The sequence below is a fragment of the Mastomys coucha genome, unplaced genomic scaffold (genome assembly GCF_008632895.1).
Source record: "Mastomys coucha isolate ucsf_1 unplaced genomic scaffold, UCSF_Mcou_1 pScaffold14, whole genome shotgun sequence".
In the NCBI taxonomy this organism is placed as follows: Eukaryota; Metazoa; Chordata; class Mammalia; order Rodentia; family Muridae; genus Mastomys; species Mastomys coucha.
The window spans coordinates 79988566-80006892 of NW_022196896.1; the positions used below are offsets into that span (position 1 = coordinate 79988566).

Sequence of the window (18327 nt, forward strand, 5' to 3'; positions counted from 1 at the left end):
TGCTTAACACAAGCAAGGCCCTTATTTGATCACTTGATCTCCAGTGTACACACACAGACACACACACTTATACACACACTCACAGTATGCCATCCATAGTGAAATGTGATGGTGTCTAAATAAAACTACCTTTCCCACCATAGCATTCAAGTACTTTGAGTACAGCCCTGAAGACAAGATGGAAATTTGTCATCCAGTGCTTCTCAACCAAGACCAATGAGTATTCCTTGAATCTCCTGTCAGGTAAAGCCTAGACATACTCATCTTCCTGCTTGCCGCTGTGAGAATGGTGTGTAGACATCTCATGGGGGTGGGAGGTGACCTGCAGTACCTGAGGCTGACTTACACAGGAAATTTTCCTGACTGGAAATGTCAAGCGCACTACACTTGAGAGAGACATCACTAAACATTTGCTTCACAGGAGCACTGCTGCACATGAATATGTCCACTGACACACACTCCCACCTTCTGGAAGGAAGTGCAGCTTTTGTTTCTGAAAAAGCTGTTCTGTGATTCAGTATCAAGGGTACGGAAGAAAAACTTTAGGCAGAACACTTGAAATCTTTCCCTGTTCATTTGTTCCGCGAAGATATGTGTCATGCCAAGTCTAGATCCTAGGGAGAATTCCTTTCAAAATGATAAAAGACGGATGCTATGAGAGTCCACTCATGAAAGCATTTCTTATCTTCCTCCCAGGGCAGCTTTGGGGCCTTCTGCCTTTACTTGAAGGAAGCTAGCAGCTGTGGTGGTTCAAAACCACACAACTACCATTGAGTAGGAACCAATGACCTATGACTTTTTATAGTAGACAAAGAGAAGAATAGGGGATTTATTATAGAAACTATTATCCTAATCCTTCTTCCTCCAGCTATTCATAGCATAATCTTAAAATATAACAAGATTTTCAAATTTGGTTTTTACATAAAATTATCCTGAATAAACAATTTCATAAAAGTCACCATTTTTTTAAAGAAGTATAACTCCTATTTTATCAAATGCTAAAGATTCAGTGGTGTGCTAACCTAACTACTTTTTAACATGGCATCTCATTTCATGGAATTTATAGAAAATCTTTTATAACATTGTTAATTATTATTATGCAGTAAAAACACATAAAATATCAAGTTGTTAAAAGGACAAATTTCCATCTTGTCTTGTTGTGAGAAGCAACAACCTCAGCAAATATGGCTCACATAAAAGCAAGGCTGGCTTGTGTTCCTCTGAACATGCCACTGCTTTCCACCGTGCAAGTTCCTAAGAGCTCTGCAGTCATGGCTGCCTCCTGCACTACTGTAGGAGTGCTGACACATGGAAATAATAAGTGCTCTTACCTCAAAGAGTGGCAAATCATGGGATAAAAACTTTGGCAGATTTACATCAATAATAGATCTAAGTAGCAAAATTTCTTCATTTTCATTCGGATATTTCAGCTAAAAGAAAATACAGTCATGAGTATTTCTGTCACAGACACCTTTTTTTAGGTCTATACTTACACAAATGCACAGCACCTAACAGTCTAAACAAAATATTGCTCAGGTTTTCACTGTTTTTCATTATAGAAACTGATGTCTATACTCAATGAATCCCTTATAACAGGAACATAGGCAGAGCTGACTACATTTCCACAGATATTTCGATAGAGGGTTAGTGACCAGGAATCCAATACATTGAGAGCTGTCATTGGCTGCTTATTGGGCAGTACTTGCTTATTCAAGACCCCTGATAGGTTAGTTTTGTAAAAATCTGAGTGAGGAATATTGTGAGTTGGAGTGGATACACAGAGCACCATGGTGTCTGCTGGCTACCTGCTGACTGCCTGTTCACATGCCTAATCATCAAGCTCCATAAAGAAGATGGAGAGGGCTAATTCAGTCAAGGAAAGAATATGTAAGAAATCTTTAACTCTAAATGTCTGTTGCATGTCTACTATTTACTAAAACTCTGATGGAACTTGAAACTTGTTGCTTATGCCTATATTAACATCCACATAATTAGTGCCTCCCAAATCAAACCTTAGAATTACTTCTCCCAAACTTAACTTACTCAATATGTCATTCAAAAGTTCCCTTACCATTTGTTTATTTGATTGTTTTCTAGAATTCTCTCTTGTCTTACAAAAATATATTTACCAAAAAGGAGAAAGAGAGAGAAAGAGAGAGAGAGAAAGAGAGAGAAAGAGAGAGAGAGAGAGAGAGAGAGAGAGAGAGAGAGAGAGAGAGAGAGACAGAGAGAGAGAGATTCTTGTTCTTTACTAAGCAGCCGCAGGTGTTTGCTGTCTGCACATCTCTGACTCTCCAGAGCTCCCAGAGGTCAAAGTTAGCCCTGCTCCTCTGGTCTTTGTTTTTGATCAATGTAATATAAAATGAATTTTGAAGTATCAAACTCCGTGTTTATTATTTGAAAGGCTATTATTTCTAAGCAAATTCTTAAATTGTCTCTTGGTAGAACAAAAACAAACTTGAAAATATTCAAGTCAAAGCATTCAACAATCTAAATTAGCTTGTAACAAAGAGTGATAGAATTCATTTTCAGGATTCATTTGCAGCCCAACTTTTATAGCTCAATTCCAGTCAAGATTCCAGCACTGATTTGCACTAGGACAATGTATTATCTCTCCCATTATCTGGCCACAAAGTAATCCTGACATGCCAGAGTAGTATAAATTGTTGCTTCTAGGCACTTGTGTTTATTGCAAAAATAGGGGTGGGGGTTGAAGTTATGTTAGGCTAATATGAGATAGAATATAGCCACCATATATCAGAGTTCTTAATAGCATTATGATAGAGAATAAAAATGCAAACCATTGTTAATCACGTGAGATGTATTTTAAAATCTGTATCTTCTACAAATTGTAAATGTGAACATTTCATAAACTCCAAGGTCACATTTCTGGAGCTTGCTCTTAACAATAACTTGCCTTCATAAATAACTAATGTATAGCTCTATTTTATGGTTATACTTCCAGAGAGAAGTCAGCCATATCCTGAATTATCTGTTGTTTTCATGTATTTAGTTATGATGTTAAAATGCAAACATTTGATCACTATTACCACTAGGCCACACATGACTACAATTGTCAATTGCAGGATATTTGATCACATTGTAAACACCCTGAGATTGTGTTTACTGGGGAAAAAAACCTGTTTCTAGTTATGGTGTGTGTGGAGAGCTCTTGGGGCTGCTTCTAGGACATTGGCAAGAATATTTGACATTGGGCTAGGACAAGGGAGTAAACTCAAGAAAAATACAGCCGAAGAATGTGTTCCTTGTATCTTGATCATCTTGATAAGTCCCTGAATACAGTGACCTCCAGACTTTTGTTCATGCCTTGTTTGTTCCTTGACTACTTTGTTTATGCTTTAGAACTGACCCTATTCTATGCATGTTCCTAGAATAATATAAAAGCAGACTGGGAGAAATTAGAACTGCTTCAGCACTTGTTGGAGTCATACTATAATATTGCCTAATTACCTTTTTGTTTTCTTTACTCCTCACTCTCCCCCTTGAGACCCTATTGACTGATTGTGCTGGCTTGGTCAGGTGGTACCCCAATGTGGCAGCTGGAGTATGAGGTGCTCAGTGAAGGACACCTCAGGAAAAGTAAATGAGCAAAGGAAAATAAAGAAAATTTGAGCCAACAGTGAGTAAATGCTGTAAAAGTGGGACAGGGTAATGGTAGAAGGCTTTTTACAATATGCTTAGAGATATGCTAAAAGCTTGAGGAGTGAAAATAAGTCACAAAAGAAGCCCTGCTTCCTTCCTTCCTCCCACTGGGGGACGAGTCCTGGTTCGGGCGCCTTTGGTAGGACATCTAGTAATAGTGCCTTTCTGTCAAATGTCTGTCCGTGGCTTGCCAGTCTGTCCATGTTGTCAGTTTATGTCTGTATTTTTATTTCATTGCTTGATTGTTGCTCTGTTTAATATTCAAAAGAAAACATGGTTAACCTTTATCTGCTGGAACATTTGGGCTCAGCAGGTGACAAGCTACCTGAAATTACAGCTAGAAAAACTAAGAAAATTTTGTCTGTCCAGTTTAAATATTTAAATGTATAGAGACACTTCATGTTTGTTTCTGACTGGTCCTAAATGTATCAATGGGTTCTGTATGTCTTGGTTATAGATTATTGGCTTATGTTATTGGTTATGGTTAAAATTTTGAAACATTGGTAACAGAAAGTTGGCTTAAAACTGGTAAGTCAGGGTTGGAGTCATTCTGGGCAACAACATATGGCATGGGCCAACACAGGGAAACAGATCTCTAAAGATATCTCTAAATTGGGATAATATTTTATGTAATTCTTGTCCTAGAAACCAGACTTATAAAAGATAGGATTTAAAACAATGTTTCTTTAATGAGGTATTAAAATGTTGTCATGTACCCATATATAAGAATTAGCAGCCAAACTTGGTAAGATGAAAATAATGTACTTGATACTGATTTTAGAGAGACTGGATTGTTTACACTGTTAAAAATTGGTTTTGCTTTCCAAAATTATAGGTATGTTCTATGACTTCACTCTCAAAATTACTTTTTTTTTGATATTACAAAAGAAACTTGTAAAAATTATAGTTGAATATATATAAAGCTAATGGAACACTGGCAGTTTACAATTAAATCACAAGCTCAACATTTTAATACCCATTTTGTTTTCTTCTGAATATAAACTTAAAGATGCTTCTCATCATGCTAAAACATCTCTGTTATAGGGAATTATGTAACAAGTCCATGGAGCTCTAAAACATCAGTTACATAAAACAAACCAAAGTGGGGGGGGGAGTTGTATACTCCTTCACCAGTTGGATATTCCTTCATCACAAAATTTTATTTTGAATTTTTTGACCTTGGATGCTAAAAAACCCTCTGTTACAAAGTGTCTGTGGCACTATAAAACTTGGCATACCTATGCCTAGATGGAATGGAAGTATCTACTAAATGGCATGTGGTATCATCTCTACTGGATATCAATATGGGGAAGAGGGCATGTTTGTGGTTTTTTCCCAGGATGCTGAAGGTAACTACAAGAGCAATTGGTGAGACATGCTGATGCTGGGACAAAGAATGGTGCTGTCCATGAGCTTGCTGAGTGCCTTGACAATGGTAACAGGGAAGCTGTATTGGACATATGTTCCTGACCCATATTTGCTTGCATATATCCCAAGCTGCCTTGCCTCAAGCTTTTGGACCTCATGGGACAGAGAACATGGAGATAGTGGAAACTGCCTTAGAAAAAATAATCAAATAGAGAAGTTGTTATAATGGCCCTTCTTTTTCCTTTTATGTGACCAGTTATTCTGACTCAATCATGGACTGGTCTGGAAATCAATCCAATACTGGACAAAAGGAAAAGACAGTGGACATTTGGATGGCTGGTTCTGAACATTTTCAGAGACATATTTGAGAATTGACAGCTGCCTTGTATGAAGTTGCATTTTCAGTGGATAAAATTGGGATAGGATCTGGATTATTTCAAACAAATGTCAATGCAAGTGTTAAGGTGCTTAATCTTTTATTAAGTGGTCATGTTAAAATTACTTTTGTTTCTTCTATGGCATTTAATGTAAGTTGTATTGCTTGTCCACTTTCTAATTGTGTTAGTGTATTGAAATCTGGCATGTCTGTTATGGTGGTCTATCAACCAGCTTAGTTCCTTATAATTGGGAGAAAATTCAAAGACACTTGAAGTATCTGTATTTGGTGTAATTCTAATACCTCTCTGGATATTTTACCTTTGCATACTGAGATTGTGAATTTAAAGAATGCTGCTCTGCTAAGTTTTGATGTTATGGATACTGATGATAAAATTATTTATGACTTAAGGCTAGTATTTCCATCTTGGTCATCTTTCAAGAATGGCTTATATAGTTTGACATGTTGGCTCTTCTTGTCCTGGGAATACTTCATTCCTGCCCATTTTGACAAAACTTACCTTTAACAATATCAGCATGTTGGCAGCCAAAATACATGGCTTGAAACTTAAAATGGATCCCTAAACAAAGCCATTAACTTAACAGGCTGACAGTCAATGATGGGTAAGATTCTGTACAGAGCCTTACCAACCTAAGACAGAAATGCATTGCTTTGGATAATGCATTTTCAATGACGGGTAAGGAAGGCATTCTTGTCAGAACAACCTAAGACTGATGCAGTCTTTGTTTGTTTGTTTGTTTGTTTGTTTGTTTTTGGTTTGTTTTGTTTTTTGAGACAGGGTTTCTCTATGTAGCCCTAGCTGTCCTGGAACTCACTCTGTAGACCAGACTGGCCTCAAATTCAGAAATCCATCTGCCTCTGCCTCCCAAGTGCTGGGATTAAAGGTGTGCACCACCACTGGCCAACCCAATGCAGTCTTGTTTGTGAAATAAAAAAAGAGGGAGATGTGGAGAGCTCATGGGGCTGCTTCTAGGAAATTGGCAAGAATATTTGACATTGGGCTAAGACAAGGAAATAAGCTCAAGAAAAATACAGCTGAGGAATGTATACCTTGTATCTTGATCATCTTGATAAGTCCCTGAATACAGTGGCATCTGGAGTTTTGTTTAAGCTTTGTTTGTTCCTTGACTACTTTGTTTATGCTTTAGAACTGACCCTATTCTTTTCATGTACCTAAAATGATATAAAAGCAGATTGACAGAAATTAAACTTGCTTCAGCATTTGCTGCAATCATATTATAATGTTTTATAGTTGTCTTTTTTTTCCCTTTGTGGTCTCCCTCCCTTGAGACCCTGTTAACTGGCTAAGCTGGCTTAGTCAGGCGTGGCTCAGCCTTAGCACACACTTTTAATCTCAAACGACGAAGATAAAGTTAGTGTGTAGAAGAAATCACCCATGTTTGAAAGTGCTATTTATTGAGTGACAGACAAAGTGACAAATCAGAGAATAGAGTAGGATATGCCCGACTCTTATGAGAAGCGATGGGGAAGGGAAGCTATAAGAAGTAGCAATGCAGAAAAAAATGGGGAGAGGAAGCAATTTTACCAGGAGAGTTTTTACAGAAACAAGTTGAAGAGATAACAAGCTAGACACAGGTGAAGACAGAATGACCCAGAGAATTAGAAGAAGGCAGAGAATGAAAAGGAGCCAGAAGACTAGAACATGTTGTCATCCTTAGTATGAGGCCAAGCAGAGAAATTCAGTAAGAAACTGAGAGAAGCCAGATTGAATCAGTCAGCTTAGAGAATAGTTTTGAACTAGAACTTCTGAGTTGAACTAGCCAGCAAGAGTTCAGAATACACAAGAAAGGATGAGCTTATTCAGCAGGAAGTCTCAAAGACAGAAAACATTCTAGGCCTAGATAAGATTGTACAGAGGCTTAAAGCTTCCAGAACTAGGCCTAGGCTAGCAGACAGAGGCAGAGAGCCTCAGGGATGACAATTACATTGGGAGAATAAAAGTTTCTGTAACACATAAGTGATACTGTTTAGGGGTTTCAATATATTAATTTCATTATGCCCCACAGAGTGCACCATATTATATAAATAGCCTTCAAAACTTTATTCAAAGTATGTGACTGTGTTCTTCAGCTCTACCTAACTTCATATATTTAAACTCAAACACTGAGCATTACCTGTATACTGTCTTACAAAAATTATAGCATTTTGTTTTCATTGTCAACAAAGTATTTTTTCAGCTAAGTGATGAATGCAACCAGATGCTGGAACTCTTATGAACACACTTGCTCCTGAAACTTAAGAATAGAAATGCAATGAGTCACAGTACTCTGTTCTACCTTCAGATTGCCGGCAGCTGTGAGCACAGACTTCACAGCTCGCATCCCATAGTCATAGTGGTGCTGGGAGGACAGTTGCTCTGAGCACAAGCGGTATGTAGCCACAATTTTTATGGACAGCGGCCGTGCAGTGACAAAGCCACAAGAATACAGCACAATTTCAGCAATCATGGCGTAGTCGGGCACCATCATCGCCACTGTCCGGAAGAGAGCCTGCAGTGCATGAAGGAGGTCATTCAGATGGTGTAGAAAGGCAATCTTGCTCTTGTTTAATCAAGCACTATGGTTTTAGTTGGTTTTCTACAGTAATTTCATGCCAACCATAATGTTTGCTATTTAATACTCACTAGTTACAATATTCATGTCATATAGATAAAGGAATTAAACTTGGTTTTCCATTAAGGCATATGTAATAAACATACCATTAGCTTTAGGTAAACTGTTCTTTCTAAATATCCAGAATCAGTTTTGCACAGTTCTTTGTGGAAAGCAACATGTTACAGGAAAAGAAAAGAATGTCAGACAGCCAGGATGCAAGCAAATCGGGGCTCTTGCCCACGATAGGGATAAAGATCCTGCTGTTGGGAACCTGATTTTCAGTCAGGCTCTCGAGGGATCCAATTAACTTATAACCTGGAGGGAATCTGCTGTCCCAGTGACAAGACCGTGTTAAGTAAAGGAAATATTTTGAGATACTCAGAATCTTTTGAGTCTGTAGAAACATGGCTAGTCCTTCTGCAAATAAATAGTGCAAAGAACACTGAAAAACCATAGATGGCCACTATTAAAAATCAACAATTTTGCAAGCTATAAAGATCATTTATAATAATAGAGTTATAAATGTTATGAAATAATTAAATGTAAGCGATGGTAAGCAAATATAAAATTAGATTTTTAAACAATAAATATGACATTTATGTTTAGAATATTAGTAAGCATCAGGGTTCACTTTAATATGTTTTGTATTAAAACATTGTTTCCTTCCACATGCATGAACATAAGACAGTTTTGAAAAATATAGTTTGAGCAAGTTACTTTGAGTGTACATCATTGTATACCAAAGGAAAAAATTATTAAAGACTATTGCTATTCAAATGGTATCTCCTCAAAGAGGTAGCTTCTTAACTACTTTTTTTAATTCATGAGAGAGAGAGAGATACTGAGTTTACAATTTCATTAGAAGCTTCTGTCTAGTTATGAGTTATACAATCTAGCTTGACAACAGTACAAAGTAGTATTAGCTTATTTCCAGTGCCATATGTGGCAGGCTGAACTCTCACCTTCCAAGTACTTCCCAGATTCCTATCTCCCTATCTCACACTTGCCATAACATGGCTCTGGAACACTGTGAACATACTTATACTAAAGGGCCAACAGTTAGAGCAAGTAAAGGAGTTCCCGAACCATAGCACTATGGTGTCCCACTTATTAGAAATCTTTTTCTAAAGACAACAGTTGACATTGAAATTGTTCAAAATGAAGTAGTTTTTATGGGCCAAAAAGGTTTCTCAGTAGGTAAAGATTCCTGTTATATAAGCTTATCACCAGAGTTTGGGTCCCAGAACCCATAATAGAAGAAGAGAACTATCTATAGGAAGTTGTTCTCTCACCTCTCTACACATATCCTGTGGTATTCCAGCATCCATACTTGTGCATGCACACACACACACACACACACACACACACACACACACACACCATAAATTGAAAACAATATTTTGGGGCCTAATCAGGTGATTCTCAAACATTGTGTGCCATACTAATACCAAGTTTGATTTTGGAGTGACAGTATGTTTCTAAGCATTGCAGTAAGTCTGAGGAAAATTCAGTGCTTTTGAAATATATGCAAATTGGATTCTATCTTGACTGGCAGCAGGTCCTCTTCAGTACCAGAAAGAGAAACAGGGCAGGGGTGAGGCAAAGATCTCAGTAACACATCAGTGTGAATATGTTTTGCCATATGTAGTCATGGTGAATGTGAGTATAATCCTCAGTGTTTATTTCAGCAGATATATGTGAGATAAGATTCTACAGGGTCTACTTCATTTGTAGAAGGGTGCTGTATGAAGAAGAACTGTACCTTCTGGAGTACAATCCAGATCCAAAGGCCTGCATATCGATGCAACTGAAAACAAAGAAACCCTCAAGCGTTGGGGATGTGGAAGTCAACCTTGTGACAAAAACAGTGGATGGAAAGGGGAAAAGTGGATGGAAAGGGAGGTGCCAGAGGCTTCTGTGACTCCTCAGAGTCCTAATCTCCCATACATGGCATTAGATTGAAGTTGGCTCCAGGAACATTGGTGGGACAGCAAAAAGAAACCGAGGCCAGAGTGGTGACTGCTCCACACTCCCAGCCCCTCCCCATTGCCTGTCTTCACTGAAGTCCTAAGAGGTGACGATATTCCCCCTGCTTCTTCTGAATTGCCTCATCAGACAGGGCTTTCATCTGGAGCATGGTGACTTTGTGGCAAGTAACAATTGGCAGAGGGTTTAGGGGTGTGGGATTGACACAACACTGTAGATAAGTCTATGCATTGGACAATAAACTCAGGTCTGCACTCTGATGCTAAACCCAGAGTTTGATTCCTGGGATTCTTCAAGTGACTCCATCATCTCTCACCCCTGCCAGCCCTATTCTTGTTCTTTTCTACTATTTCCAAGGAATGAGCTTGATGTGTGTAATAAGTCTACTTTCCTTTCTTCCTTGGATGTTGCAAGAGAATTTCATTCTACACACTCTTTGGAAGCTGTGTCTGTGTCAAGCTATTGGCTTTGTAATGCCAATAGATCTGGAATATGCCCATTTAAAAAACTATTCTGGAACAATCTTGAGTGACAATTTTTTGGAGTGGTTTCAATCTAAAATGTAGCTCCTCTGAAGTAGAGATGTGTTCAAGAAATTGTAGGTTTTATCCAGACATGAGCAAATGTTAAAAGGGGGATTCTTTCCACACAAAATAATGCTTATCAATTATATATATATATATATATACACACATATATATGTACATATATATGTATATATATATATACATTTATATATATATATATATATATATATATATATATATATATAAGCTATAGTGTATGCCAAATTTACAAAAGAAGTGTACATGAACCATTCTCATCATGAAGTACTTGGAAAGTATGGAAGAGGGCATGTGTGGAAATATTCTCTTTGATATTTCAGGGAGCAGCTGCTCAGATATCAGCCCTAAATTCTCCATAATATCCCCAAGTACAATGAACAATTGGGAGGGTTCTCTGCATTTGAGAAAACAGAAGTGGCCTCTAGTCTCAGGCTCAATGCCCAGAGCTTGCTGAGAAGAGGATGTGGGAAATGCACACGATAAAAGAAGCAGCCAGCAGTCCCACCGCTCCAGGCATACTGAGAGCTCACCAACGTGCAAGTTTGTGTGGAGCTGGCCTCTAGCAACTCAGGAAGAAGAGAGACCCAGGAGAGAAGTCTCCACAGAACCTACAGACACATGCCCTGCCCAGGACATAGCCCAGGGCCATTTCTGAACTGTTTGTATGCTCAGAGGTTCTTTGTTCAAACACTGAATTCATTTGTCAGAGAAAAGTCATCGTTAAGGTGAGCACTTCAGAGAGAGAAAACAGCATGCGGAAAGGCATGAGGCATGCAGAAGCTAAAAGATCATTGTGACAAACACATAAGCCCCTGTGATAGACAAGGAAAAGCAGTACACTTGCATTAGCTCTTAATATTTTCTTTATTTTGTGGACGAAAAAAGAAAGAAAGAAAGAAAGAAAGAAAGAAAGAAAGAAAGAAAACAAGAGCCCAACAGTCTTAAAGGTTTTGTTTTATAATTATATGTATGTGTGTGTGCCTGTATATGAGTGGGTACATATGTGAATGCATGTGCCTGTTGACTCCAGAAGAAAGCACTGGGTCTCCTGGAGCTATTGTCACACTGTTTATGAGACACTCAGTGAGAGTGCTGGGAAGCAAACTCCGGTCCTCTGCAAGGGCAGGATACACCCTTCACCCCTAAGCCACCTCTCCAGCTCCCCAGTAGCTTTCACATCTGGAATTACAAGGTTGGATTTCTTTTGATAGAAGACATTGGTAGTATTGCAATAGCAGTATCCAGAGCAGAAAACAGCTGTGCCAAGGAAGCTGTCACAACAGCATGGCCAAAAGCGAAGAGGGCTGGGAAGATGGCATGCCAACTGTGCATGGGTCAACAGAAACCAAAAGAACAGTCATGTGGAGAGGTAGGTGTGGGTGGAGAGAGTTCACGGATAATAGTGAGGATGGTAATCATTTCTAGGGCCAACACTTGCTTGCCTCTTTCCTTCCTTCCTCCCTCCCTTCCTTCTTTCCTTTTCCTTTTTCTTCTTTCTTTTCTTTTAAGGAATTCAAAGCTCATTTCCTTACTGTTAGCATTCCTTTTGTTTCTTGTCCCTGCTGGTTTGTAGCCAAGGATGACCTTGAATTCCTGGTCTTTCTGTCACTGCCTCCCAAAAACTGGGCTACAGGCTGGGGGCCACCACACCCAGCTAGGAATTTTCACGTATACTTGCAAGCAGGTTTCTATAGCAACTCCAGCCACAAAGAGGGAACAGTAGCAACAGAAAAGCCAGGGGAACTTCACAGGGGCTTTAGCTTAATGCAGAAAGAACACCCAGCACCCCAGGAGCTGCAGGGCAAATATCTGCCTATTACTACACACACATACACACACACACACACACACACATACACACACACACACAGTGTGGGACAGTCTACAAAAGGCATTAGCAGATTCAACTAATCATGTCTTCCGGCTTTCTATGACCAGCTACTCACAGAATTTTACCTTCTACTTTTATGACTCTTTATGTGCTCAGGTTGATCCCACTGAATAGCAGACTAGTCTGAGTGTAGAACAGAAGGAATGGCTGCAGAGAGAGATTTCCAGAACAAAACTGCAAGATGTCACAAAGAGCCACTTCCCTCTTTTAAAATGTATTATATTTACTTATTGCGGAGGATATCATGCTACGACCCACATGTAGAGGTCTGAGTATGAAGGTCAGAGTTCAACTTGAGGGAACCAGTTCTCTCTTCTCCCATGCAGGTCCGGTCTCAGGTGCTTGGGCTTAGAGGTAGGAACATTTACCCACTGAACAATCTCTTCACCCTTCGTGTCTCATTTTTAAATCAGCCCTTCCTCTGCTAAGGCAAAGGGCTTCATCACATGAGCACATACAGGGCAAGTTTAGAAGTACAAAGCTATTTGGTAGCAGTTAGAACAATTCTGGGGTGCTGTTGCGGCCAGGAGAAGACATGTAGGATTTAGTCAGAAATCTTGGGTTTAGATTTATAATTATTAATATACTATTCACCAACAAATATTGTTCCTAATACACAATCCATAAACATGCTATCCACTCTGAACGTATATAATAAAGAGGGCAAATATATGGAGAAAACAACATTTTTTTACTTAATAAATGAAAAGTTACTTTTTTTAGAGCGAAAGTTTGACTCTATTCAGCTAGGACAGTGTTTTGACCCCTATAAATTTTAAAAAAAAAAGTATCGTATGTTAACAGGAACTGAGAGACTCTATATGACAAGTCAATATATTGAATGTATTGAAGGCAAGTCAGCTAAGGGATGCCTCCCAATGGGGAGAGGCCTTCAGCAACAACAGTCCCTAGTGGTGCTATTCATAATGGAGGAACCGAAAGCAACTTAAATTTCCATCAGAAAGACAGCTCAGTAATCTTACTTACAGTCCAGACCATGTTTACAAAGATGGGAAGATGTTTATCCTGGCTTTAAATTCACTTATGACGACAACAACAACAACAACAACAACAAAACAAACAAACTTACAAAAAAAACAAATCCTAGCACCCATACACAATTGTCAGATTTGAGCCCTTTAAAATGCATATAAAACTGAAAAGAGCCGGGCATTGGTGGCATACTCCTTTTATCCCAGCACTTGGGAGGCAGAGACAGGCAGATTTCTGAGTTCAAGGCCAGCCTGGTCTACAGTGGGAGTTCCAGGACAGCCAGGGCTACACAGAGAAACCCTGTCTCGAAGGACCAACCAAACAACCAAACAACCAAACAAACAAAAAAAAAACCCTGAAAAGATAGACTACAATAAGAGATATCGGGCATTTTCCTGTCTTTTCTCATTTGTGATAGTCAATACCATTGTAAAACTATAAAATTTTGGAGTTGTACCTGTTTTACTTTGTAAAACTATTTGAAGCTTTAAATATTATCTTCTAGAATAATTTCCCAAAATGGTGTGCCTAAAAGCAGAGTTTTAAAAACACAATCACATTTCCTCTTTGCATTCATAAATAGTGAAGAAGAAACAGGTTATGATTATAGCCTCCATACCTTCAGATTGTCTGGCAGCTCTGACCGCCCAGCATACCCAGGGTTCATTGTTATAAAGACAGCGCATGTGGGGTCAAGTTTTAGTTCTGTCCCTTCAAACACTAGGAGCTCCGTACCTGCATTAATGCCTGTGGGAACCACAAGTGCGGTGAATTAGCTGTGCTCCTTCCCCTTGGTCTGCTTGCTGCCCATCCCCCATTCCCTTTGTTTTCACTTGCAGCATAGACAGACAAGCTCATTACCTCTCTGGATAGTAAGGATTTGTTGGGCAACCACAGAAAGTACTTCCAAATCAATTCTGTTAAACTCATCAAAACAAGCCCAGGCTCCACAAGATAACAGTCCCTGGGAGGAAAGAATAATAAAAATTTTCAATCCTATCTGATTGAGCATGCCATTGAAATGATGCATTTCATCTGATCTTTTCAGGGATTTAATATCCCATCAAGGAAATTGCTTATTTACCTTTATCTTTAAAGAAAGCTCATTTTTTTCATTACCAATTCATTATTCTAGGTGAATAAAGGGTTTGATCAACTGGAAAACTTGCCAATTTATTGCCTTCGCTCTGAGCATGCCTTTAGGTATTTAGGGGTACATCTATAATTTCCAAGCCTTTACTCTTTATTTACAAGTTGATTTTATTTGCTTTTTTAAAATAATGGGTTGTAATAGCCATCTATGCAACATGACTTCCATTGCCAGCGATACTGCTCTGTAAGCAGAATAGCCAACTAACATTCAAAGCCCAATTTATAATCCTAAGACAGGATTGCCTCACAGATATGTGCTGAACTCTGTGTGTATCAAAGATTGGTAAGTCTCCCGAGAGCACACTATCCCTTACTTTGATTTCCAATGAATAATACAATAAAAGGTTTAGTTGTCACAGAGAACAGGCTGTCTAACATCATATATGCAAATATGCAGATTGTGATGATGTTTTAAAAAATAATGCTTGAATGGTTATGAGGTTCTTAATAGTAAGGCCTATACCTTTACTTGTATTCCCACTGTTGAACACGAACTTCACACCAAAAGTGTATCTGCACAATCAATTAGTACTTAGCAATAAGCAAATTTAGTTCTATTGAAATCTATCAATATGAATCAAAGAATGAAGAATATTATGATAAAAAAGGCAGGCATTGCTTTGAATACATTGGGATGTACTATTTATTCAAACCATACGTAGGCTCCTCTAACTGCCAATTCTTTCTTAGCCATTGTGTCAAGTTTATATGGCACTATAGAAGACAAATGAAATGTCATTCAAATGTCTCTTATCATACTCTTTCTTACTATTTGACTTCCTTAAAAAAAAAATCTTAAAAAAATAAAATAAAAAAAAAATCTTACCCTGTTTTCAAATCACAAATAAAATCTTATACGATTATAAAATTGTTTAAAATGATCAGTGCTTATCACTCAAGGAAAACAGTTCACTGTGTTGGGTAGAAATAATGTATCTTTGTTAGTTTAATTTAAAAATAAATTTAAAAATTTAATAGTAAATAGTACAGAATAGTTAAAATATATTTGGAAAATTACAGAAAAAAAGAAAAGGAAGAAAAAGCAAAGTGTCAGCCATCCCAAACAGATAATCGTGTGATCAACAGCCTGCCTCACATTTTAAGGAATTATAGCCTCTAGAACAAAGCTGCTCTAAGCCAAGCAAGCATTGTCTACCCCATTCTCCTTTTCACAATCTCACAGACCTCTAGGATCTAACAAATTTAGATAAATAAAACATGCTAGACAGGAAGGTGTTGGCCAAGGGTTGGGGCTTTTGGGTGTGGGGACATGGCTCAGTTGGTAAAACGCTTGACGCACAAACATGAGAACAATCCCTAGCACCCCCCACACACACCCACACATACACACACACACAAACTGGGCATAGTGATACATGCTTCTGATCTCAGTGCTGGGGAGGCAGAGCCAGGCAATTCCCTGGGACTCACTGGCTAGCCAGATTAGCTTATTTGGCAAGTTCTAAGCCAGTGAGAGATTCTGTCTCAAAACAAAGTGAAGTGCAATTGAGAAGGTTTCCAGTATCAACCTATTGACCTCCTTGCACATGGCACACATGTCCACGCACACTCACAAACACACAAACATGGGTCTGGGCACATATCCACACTATTAAAATAGAGTTATACATTTCCATTGCAGAAAACCTAAGATATGTCTATAATAGTCAGTTAATGAACTCTGAAACTTACTGATAATACAGCATAGAGATTAAAGAAATATTTGAAATCCCACACCACAGCCTTTACCCAGTGGGTGGTTCTCAAACTTGTATCTGCCTGATATATTTAAAGATCCCATTTAAAGCAAAGTTTATTGGCTTTTTAAAAAGAATAACCCTCTATGCAACCTGACTGATGTGGCCAGAGAGACTGCTTTCTGGTCAGAATACCCAAATAGCTAACTAACATTTCTAAGCCTATGACCTAATGAGGAGTAGTCAGATAGAGTGACCTCCATAGCAGGGGCTGTAAGGGGTCAGAGCCCACGTGTGCTTGGAACTGGTTGAGACTACACAAGGCATAATAAAGCTTCTGTTTGCATCCAGTTGTCTCTCTTTGCAACCCCTTCCCATCACTGTAAATAAATGAGGAGTTAGATGATTCAAACCTTAAAGAATTTTCCTAAAGCCAAATAATCCAGCCCATCGGAGCAGTTGAAAACGACACACTGTTTGGCAACAGCTTTTGCTAAATCCTTGGTTGTTTCTGTCTTTCCGGTGCCAGCTGGACCCTCAGGAGCTCCTCCAAGGTGCAGGTGAAGGGCTCCAAATAAGGTCCTAGAGTAAAAGAAAGGGACAGACTAACTAACACATAGGCAAAATAAAATGTTAAAATGAATCCTAACTGTCAGCCCCCCTTTCATAATTTCTTCCCTCCCCATGCTAACCACAGAAAATCTCTTGACAGCATATTTCTTTGTTACTAATTTTTCTTCTAAAAGTAGACAGATGATATAGATGGATGGTTGGATGAATGGATGGATGGATGGATGGATGGATGGATGGATGGATGGATGGGTGGGTGGGTGGATGTGTGGGTGGATGGATAGATGGATGGATGGATGGATGTGTGGGTGGGTAGATGGATAGATGTGTAGATGGGTAGATGAATGAGTAGATAGATGGGCAGATGCATAGATGAATGCATGGATGGACAGTCTGCAGGCAGATAGAATGCATGTGCATATTTATATACATGACAAATTTAGAACTTTTGGAATTCAATCCTGACTTCTGGTCAATCAGCTGACTCTATGAACACACAACCTTACAAGAAGAATATAGAAATTTCACATGGAAGAAAATAATTTTAAAATCCACAGCCATCATTTAAAGAATAAAAGATGTTATCAATGGGGGGATTCAATGGTTGAGGCATGGCTATGTGCAAATCTACAGAGATATATATTATTTGGTTGAATACAAATAAACACAAATATACTTTTGGCAATCATTAGAATTGAGCAAGAAGGGGAAGAGGGATAAATTTACCTCTTTGGACCTATTATGGAAGCTTGGAATGTTGCCTTGTCTCTGATGGACATCACATTTCCTCCAGCACCCACCAGAGAGTCAAGGAGGTTAATCAGAGAAAGGAAAAGGAAGTTCACAAGCTCACCACTCATGGTAGTCTATGGAACAAGCCTGCGTTGCTTCTCAAGAAGAGGATGAGTCAAATTCCATTTCTCACTGCATATGAGCCAGAACTCAGAAAGAAAAAACATTTTTTCTGCTTTTTTGTTTTTGATTTTTGTTTTGTTTTGTTTTCTGAACTGAAGAAAACTCTAAAGCTTTCTTTAAAGATGTGTCTGAAACTGTGGCTGGGTCCTCAATGGACATCACTGAAGGCAGCATGGGGAAGCCACACTCACTAAATTATGCTCACAGTGAAAACTGGACAGTAAGATCACTATTGAGTCAGACACACAGTACAGCAGCAGTGAGTGTCACTACATACACAGCATCCTAACCTGCCATCTTTGGTTCCTAGCAGTCAGAATCAATCAACCAACCAATCTCTCTCTCTCTCTCTCTCTCTCTCTCTGTGTGTGTGTGTGTGTGTGTGTGTCTGTCTGTCTGTCTGTCTGTCTGTCTGTCTGTCTCTCTGAGGCAGAGGCCATTTTTATAAAAGAGGCAACTTGAAATTCTATAATAAACTTATACTCTTGAAAACTCAATAAAGAGTTAAATACCA

At 38.7% G+C, this 18327-nt stretch overlaps 1 protein-coding gene across 4 annotated transcripts in view; it reads right to left on the reverse strand.

Annotated features, from left to right (window-relative positions):
• The window catches only part of Dnah7 (dynein axonemal heavy chain 7), a 254194-nt gene that overhangs the window by 136017 nt on the left and 99850 nt on the right, over positions 1-18327 (reverse strand). For all 4 annotated transcript variants that reach the window (XM_031367445.1, XM_031367448.1, XM_031367446.1 and 1 more), the window contains 5 exons: positions 16742-16910; positions 14341-14443; positions 14099-14226; positions 7726-7938; positions 1332-1430 (listed from right to left, as the gene is read on the reverse strand). In XM_031367445.1, the coding sequence (XP_031223305.1) occupies positions 1332-1430; positions 7726-7938; positions 14099-14226; positions 14341-14443; positions 16742-16910 (712 nt within the window). The remainder of the gene's footprint in view (positions 1-1331; positions 1431-7725; positions 7939-14098; positions 14227-14340; positions 14444-16741; positions 16911-18327) is intronic.